Below are 7,553 nucleotides of genomic sequence, written 5' to 3'. Positions count from 1 at the left end.
TATTTGGTTCAGAACATTCATGATAACTTCATTAAACGTTGTGACAATTTGCGAGTGATTAATTACTAATATCACTGACAGTTTGTGATATAGTACAATAGATCATCAACTTATGTTCATGTAATGCAAACAATGACGATCCTCTTGTTGCATACGCATTTAAAATAACAGTGTTTGGTTCTTCGATGAGGTTTGCATGTGACTGGTAACTTAAGAGATCCGTGTTAGTTAACTTGGTGTGCATGTATATAGCCTTGGATGAAAAATAATAAATCTTGTGTCTAATATTTTTCACTTTCTAAGTATATAGTATTAGAGAATGGTGTTGTATCTGTCAGCATGCGTTGTCTTTAGGCGTGACAATATTCAATTTGCATCTTCTTTTATCTGTAATTAATAACGGGACCACAAGTTGATGTTCTCACTTTTGCAACTCCCCAAATGCTTTCTTTGTTTAAACTTACAAAATACTTACTAAATCGTTTTCAAAATGTAAATATTATTTGATCTTTTCACTTTTCAATTCAAAATTCAAACTAAAGTTCTCTATATTTTTTTACAAACTGCAATATTAATAAGTTAGAAATTTTACATTGTCAGTCGGAAAAATCTGTATGGTATACTCTATCAGTTGATAGTATGTTAATTTGTTTTTCCCATGTGTGAGAAAGTGAAAAATACATCTATAATGAAATGGAAAAAAACATATAATACAAAAAAGTAGATGAAAATGGTTGTATTGGTTAACAACCTAACATATGTAAACATGAATCATTACCAATTAAGCTTTCTCTTTTCCCTTGAAAATAAAATTATAGACACGTGTATCTTAATAATTTTGCCTTAATCTTCTGAGGAACCAAACACTGAAAGTGTTAATGAGAGAGCTTAAAATTCACATAAATAATTAAGACCGACTAGTAAACATATATAACTACAGTTTAAGAAACGTATTATGTATTATAGTAATGTTCAAATAATGATTTGATCAGTCACACAGATCACACTCTTAATTAGGCTTATTTCTGTATACTACTATATATATCCTCCTCCTCTCTCTTTCTCTCTCACTACTCACACGAGAAACAAGAAACTAACACAAAGCACATACACAAATCCAAGTATAGTCGTATTTATGTATGTATACCATGTACCAGTAGCAGTTAAGCTGCCAGCATGATCTTGTCTTCCTCTCTTAAGTTTCACACATATATATATATATATATATATAATCAAGTAAATTAGGATTTTCTATATTTCTTGTTCTTATATAAAGATTATATGATCGTAGCTTAGAGAGAGAGAGACTAGGTCATGCTGGTAGCTTCACCTGCTAATGATTGTAGCATGAAGAAGAAGAAATGCTGGTAGCTTCACCTGAAGAAGAAAGAGGGTCTCATGTAAGCGGTATAGAGATTAATTGAGCAGGTAACCTTTATACACACACATCTACAATAGGCTTGAATTACACGATCGAATGTAACCTTATTACAAACGCCGCCGTTTTGTGTCAACGTAGTGTCTTTTGTGAGTTTGACAAATGTCACTGAAGTACGAAAGTACAAAATTGGATTTTGGGGACTCAGTCTCTTATCCTCAGGAAAAATATTTAAAGGGTTGCATTGAGAGATTGCAAAAACGAGTGGTGGGTGTTCCTCTGCTCTGTTTTTTCCCCACTTCTCTCTTCAAAAAATCCTAACTTTTCGCATTATCTCTGCCGTTTTGCGTCTCGATTCTTGTCTGAATTCCCCAATTGACTCTCTGTTTTTGCCCACAACAGTATCCAACTATCTTTCCATGAAAAATCGAGACTTTATCTAGAAGATGACTCCATTCTCCTCTGAACTCGTTGGTTTCACCATCCCTTTCTACTCCAAAACTCAGAAACACGGTTCAAATCCTTCTCACGGACTGCTGCTACTATCTCACAATCGAACCGCCCTCTTAAGCTTCGCAAACTCTAACCCTAACCACGACAATGTTCATAAATCCTTTTCATCTTCAGGGGCGAGAAACCTTCAAGCCGCCACAACACAAGACGCTACAGTTCCCACGGACCGAAGACAACAACAACAACAACAAACCCATTCACATTCTCTCGGGTTTAGAGACACCCAGATGCTCAAAATCTTCCATCGATCATGCCGTTCAGGGAACTACATCGAGTCTCTGCACTTACTCGAGAGCATGGTACGTAAAGGTTACAATCCCGATGTGATACTCTGCACTAAGCTCATTAAAGGTTTCTTCACTCTAAGAAACATCCCAAAAGCTGTTAGGGTTATGGAGATTCTCGAGAAATTCGGACAGCCTGATGTTTTTGCTTACAACGCGTTGATTAATGGGTTTTGTAAGATGAATCGAATCGATGATGCTACCAGAGTTCTTAATAGGATGAGAAGCAAAGGTTTTTCACCAGATACTGTCACTTACAACATAATGATTGGTAGTTTGTGTAGTAGAGGCAAGCTTGTTCTTGCTTTGAAGGTTTTGGATCAGTTGTTAAGTGATAACTGTCAACCAACTGTGATTACTTACACGATTTTGATCGAAGCAACGATGCTTGAAGGCGGAGTTGATGAAGCGTTGAAGCTTTTGGATGAGATGTTGTCTAGAGGGTTAAAACCTGATATGTTTACTTACAACACAATCATTAGAGGAATGTGTAAAGAAGGGATGGTGGATCGTGCGTTTGAGATGGTTAGGAATCTTGAATTGAGAGGTTGTGAGCCTGATGTGATCTCTTATAACATCTTGCTTCGAGCTCTTTTGAATCAAGGGAAATGGGAAGAAGGAGAGAAGCTTATGACTAAGATGTTTTCAGAGAAGTGTGATCCTAATGTTGTGACTTATAGCATTTTGATTACTACTCTATGTCGCGATGGAAAGATCGAAGAAGCGTTGAATCTGCTTAAGCTTATGAAGGAGAAAGGGTTAAGCCCTGATGCTTATAGCTACGATCCTTTGATCGCTGCGTTTTGTAGAGAAGGTAGGTTAGATTTAGCTATTGAGTTCTTGGAAACTATGATCTCGGACGGGTGTTTACCGGACATAGTTAACTACAACACGGTTTTAGCTACGTTGTGCAAGAACGGGAAAGCTGATCAAGCGTTGGAGATTTTTGGGAAACTAGGAGAAGTAGGCTGCTCACCGAACTCGAGCTCTTACAACACAATGTTCAGCGCGTTATGGAGCAGCGGAGATAAGATCAGGGCGTTACATATGATATCAGAGATGGTAACTCACGGGATTGATCCCGATGAGATCACATACAACTCGATGATCTCGTGTCTATGCAGAGAAGGGATGGTTGATGAAGCTTATGATTTATTGGTTGATATGAGGAGCTGTGAGTTTCATCCATCGGTTGTTACATACAACATTGTGCTTTTGGGATTCTGTAAAACTCATAGGATCGTTGACGCAATAGATGTTTTGGAATCAATGGTGGGAAATGGATGTAGGCCTAACGAAAGTACTTCTGCTGTGCTCATTGAAGGCATTGGATTTGCTGGATACAGAGCAGAAGCAATGGAGTTAGCTAATGATCTTGTTCGAATCGATGCCATTTCTGACTACTCGTTCAAGAGATTGCATAGGACTTTCCCTTTACTTAATGTTTTACAGAGATCATCTTCTCAGTCTTTTGGTCATTAATAAGTGAACATGTTATGTTGTTATTGTTTTTGATGTCTGTGACCTGTGATGAATCAGAAGCAGACATAACCTATTCATTTAGTATTGTATAACTAAAAATAAAAATAAGACTACACTTGAAATAATGTTCGTTAGACCATAAGCTTTCTATGTTGGGTCGTCGGGTAATTCGATTGTTTGCCACAGAGACTGGGAGAAAGAAGACATGGGATCCAGTTCAATGCCTTCAGCTGAAGCACCAATCTCTTGTTCTGCTCGAGAATTGCAATTCCAGGAATCAGTTCAAGCAGGTTTTGGCACAGATCATGCGTTTCAATCTCGTCGGCGATACGTTTCCCATGAGCCGTCTTATCTTGTTCTCGGCGATCACATATCCTGAGAACATGGACTTGGCGAAGCTTCTGTTTCTTCATTTCACTCCAAACCCAAATGTTTTTGTTTACAACACAATGATCTCTGCTGTTTCGAGCTTCAAAAAGGAATGCTTTGGTCTGTATGGTTCTATGATTAAGCACCGTGTTACTCCGGACAGGCAAACGTTTCTCTACGGCATGAAAGCTTCGAGCTTTCTGTCGGAAGTGAAGCAGATCCATTGCCATATCATTGTTTCTGGGTGTTTGTCTCTTGGGAATTACCTGTGGAATTCTCTGGTTAAGTTATACATGGAGTTGGGAAGTGTTGGTTTTGCAGAGAAGGTGTTTGATATAATGCCTGAACCAGATGTCAGCTCTTTTAACGTTATGATTGTTGGTTATGCCAAGAAGGGTTTTAGTTTAGAGGCTTTGAAACTTTATTATAAGATGGTTGGTGATGGTATTGAACCTGATGAGTATGCAGTGTTGGGGCTTCTTGTTTGTTCTGGTCATTTATCAGATATTAGGCTTGGGAAGGGAGTTCATGGTTGGATTGAGAGGAGGAGACCAGGTCATTCATCTAATTTGATTCTGACCAATGCTCTTTTAGACATGTATTTCAAATGCAGAGAACCTGGTCTTGCTAAGAGAACTTTTGATGCGATGACGAAGAAAGACATGCGCTCTTGGAACACCATGGTTGGTGGGTTTGTTAGGCTTGGAGACATGGAAGCTGCTCAGGCTACTTTTGATCAGATGCCCAAAAGGGATCTTGTTTCTTGGAATTCTCTGCTTTTTGGTTACTCGAAGAAGGGATGTGACCAAAGAGCCGTTAGAGGATTGTTCTATGAAATGTTGATTGCAGAGAAGGTCAAACCAGACCGTGTTACTATGGTTAGTTTGATAAGTGGTGCAGCAAACAATGGAGATCTGAGCCATGGAAGATGGGTGCATGGATTAGTGATCCGTCTGCAACTGAAAGGTGATGCCTTTCTGAGTTCGGCTCTGATAGATATGTACTGCAAATGTGGTATCATTGAGCGGGCTTTCGTGGTTTTCAAGACAGCTACCGAAAAAGATGTCGCCCTATGGACATCAATGATTACTGGGTTAGCCTTCCATGGAAATGGCCAGCAAGCTCTGCAATTATTCGAAAGAATGCAAGAAGAAGGGGTGATGCCAAACCAAGTCACTCTGCTCGCTGTCCTAACAGCTTGCAGTCATAGTGGACTCGTGGAAGAAGGGCTACACGTTTTCAACCACATGAAGGAGAAATTCGGCTTTGACCCTGAAACTGAGCATTACGGAAGCCTTGTGGATCTGTTGTGTAGGGCAGGGAGAGTAGAGGAAGCTAAAGACTTAATGCTAAAGAAGATGCCAATGAGACCAAGTCAGTCAATGTGGGGATCAATCTTAAGCGCTTGTCGGGGAGGTGAAGACATTGAAACCGCAGAGATGGCTTTAACAGAATTGCTTAAGTTGGAACCTGAAAAAGAAGGCGGATACGTTTTGTTGTCAAATTTATATGCCACCGTTGGACGATGGGGATATTCAGACAAGACAAGAGAAGTAATGGAGAGTCGCGGAGTAAAGAAGAGTGCAGGATATAGTAGTGTAGTTGGAGTAGGTGGAATTCATAGCTTTGTGGCTGCAGAGAAGCAAAACCATCCAAGGTGGTTGGAGATAAAAGGAATATTGCAGCATCTGCATGATGAAATGGAGTCAAAAAATTGGATCTCTTGGACTTGTTGGTAAAGTAGATCAATTAGCCATCTAAGCATCTGAGAGAGCATGCATCATAGAGGATCTTTATCGACACAAAGTAAAGCGTGATTTCGCAGTTGAAAGCTCCCACGAGAACAAACGCCGGTGCTGGTTGGCTTACTGTGTGTGGATAAAACAATCATCCTCCTTGAAAGAGAGATCGCTTCATTTGGATCAACCTTATCATCAGTCAATTCAACAATATCCATAAAAAAGTTCTGTATTTGAAGATGATGTTAGCGAAGGAAAAGTTGTAAACTCAAGAAGCCGTATCTAATGTTAATACTTATTGTCACATACTTGACTGTCAATGTGAATTTTTCTGAACTTAAGATCGTTATTATTTCTGAACCTGCTAATGTTTTCTTCTTTTGTCAAATCAATAATTTCTCTCTTTTGTCTTTGATTGGTAACAAAATTGAGACAAAACCTCTTTATACTGGAAAATTCAAAGGCTACAACTCATTGTTTCTAAGTTCCAATAGACGGAAAAAGAAAAGAAAAGGAAAACCAAAAAAAAGTCGGCATATTACGTATGTACAGATTAAGATTTAACAATTTCCCAAAACTGACAAGAATTTTACTGCTCTATATGGTAAATTCCTTTTGAAGAGTGTTGTTATTGTTACCATCTCTGAGAACTTGAAGACATAGATGCAATGTTCTCTGGACACTATCTGCAATCAACTTGAGTTTTCCTTGTGTCAAATCTCCTGCAGCTGAACCATTGACTTCCACTGTACGACTCACTCTCTGTTTACATTTCTCCCAGTCATCAACTCGTTGCCAACAAGCTCGACCTCCATGACTTCCCTCCATTCCAAGAAACGTCAAGCTAGAGTTTTCGCCAAATGTGTATCTTAACCTAACCGATACACAGTAAGGTAACCACGCTGCTCCTCCAGCTGCGTTTATATGGGGTATCAGCGCAGGATCAAGAACGACGGTCAACGCAAAGTCAACCGTGTTGTGTGGCCGGTCATAATGGATATTGCTTTTAGCTGCACAATTGTTGTCTAAATCTGTACCGGAATGATTCTCTAGACATAGCTCGATCCGAGGCCTCTGTGCAGGTGCAATCTCTCCAGTTTGTTGTGATTGGGATAATCCTTTTTTCCAAGCTATCAGTTTCAGAAACTCTCTTAAGACCGATATGGGTAATGTGAGCAGGGTTATAAAAGAGGCAACTCTTGAAGCATCGTAAGGTTCTGATGCAACACGGCGGCTGAAATAGTCACAGATTTCTCCAATCTCTGACTGGGTTAACTCCTCTTGAGCAGCAGCAGAAGAACCGTTTTGCTGCTGTTGTTGCTGCTGGTGATGGAATCGCCTTACGCTAAGGACTTGAAGAAGAAGCTGAACCCTATGGACACTCACAGCAAATACATAGCCACTACAAAAAAAAAAGGACCATGGTTAAGCATAATCTGACTAATGTATAATAATCACACGTATGATTTGCTCAAGTTTCTTGGTTTGGCTTACCCAACAAAAAAGCGCAAGGCTGGTTGTTCTTGGTCTAAATTCAAGAGAGCGCCTTCGTTATCCTTCAAGATTGAACCTAAGATCTCTCTTAAGAGATCTGGTAACTGAGCAAATAGCCACAGTACTCCAAGATATTTAAGGATACCACGCAAAACCTTTTTAAGAGCCACAAGAGGAACCCACCCTCCGCCATAGCCACCATCATCACCTAAACCAATAATCGCTGTGTTTAATTCGCCTCTTACATGTGCTGGCACAGCAGTGCCTGGTGTTCTACGCACAGGCAATCCTGAG

At 39.6% G+C, this 7,553-nt stretch overlaps 3 protein-coding genes across 3 annotated transcripts in view; 2 read left to right on the top strand and 1 right to left on the bottom strand.

The window, feature by feature from the left end:
* Nucleotides 1,606-3,730, top strand: LOC104764106 (pentatricopeptide repeat-containing protein At3g04760, chloroplastic-like). The gene has a single exon (XM_010487558.2). The coding sequence runs from the start codon at nucleotides 1,825-1,827 to the stop codon at nucleotides 3,655-3,657; it is 1,833 nt and encodes a 610-aa protein (XP_010485860.1). The 5' UTR covers nucleotides 1,606-1,824; the 3' UTR covers nucleotides 3,658-3,730.
* Nucleotides 3,791-6,148, top strand: LOC104764105 (pentatricopeptide repeat-containing protein At3g04750, mitochondrial-like). The gene has a single exon (XM_010487557.2). It carries the CDS (start codon nucleotides 3,807-3,809, stop codon nucleotides 5,763-5,765), a length of 1,959 nt encoding a protein of 652 aa, XP_010485859.1. The 5' UTR covers nucleotides 3,791-3,806; the 3' UTR covers nucleotides 5,766-6,148.
* LOC104767329 (mediator of RNA polymerase II transcription subunit 14) overlaps nucleotides 6,193-7,553 on the bottom strand; it is an 8,290-nt gene continuing 6,929 nt past the window's right edge. The window contains exons 8-9 of the mRNA XM_010491371.2: nucleotides 7,260-7,548; nucleotides 6,193-7,167 (exon numbers count right to left, since the gene is read on the bottom strand). Of these exons, the coding sequence (XP_010489673.1) occupies nucleotides 6,363-7,167; nucleotides 7,260-7,548 (1,094 nt within the window). The 3' untranslated portion in view covers nucleotides 6,193-6,362. The remainder of the gene's footprint in view (nucleotides 7,168-7,259; nucleotides 7,549-7,553) is intronic.

Source organism: Camelina sativa, chromosome 19 (assembly GCF_000633955.1).
Source record: "Camelina sativa cultivar DH55 chromosome 19, Cs, whole genome shotgun sequence".
Lineage (NCBI taxonomy): Eukaryota > Viridiplantae > Streptophyta > Magnoliopsida > Brassicales > Brassicaceae > Camelina > Camelina sativa.
This window is presented reverse-complemented; position numbering and strand designations above follow the sequence as displayed.

Bases quoted from the DNA above. Each gene is read 5' to 3' on its own strand.
- LOC104764106 (XM_010487558.2), top strand. From the start codon at position 1,825: ATGACTCCATTCTCCTCTGAACTCGTTGGTTTCACCATCCCTTTCTAC.
- LOC104764105 (XM_010487557.2), top strand. From the start codon at position 3,807: ATGTTGGGTCGTCGGGTAATTCGATTGTTTGCCACAGAGACTGGGAGA.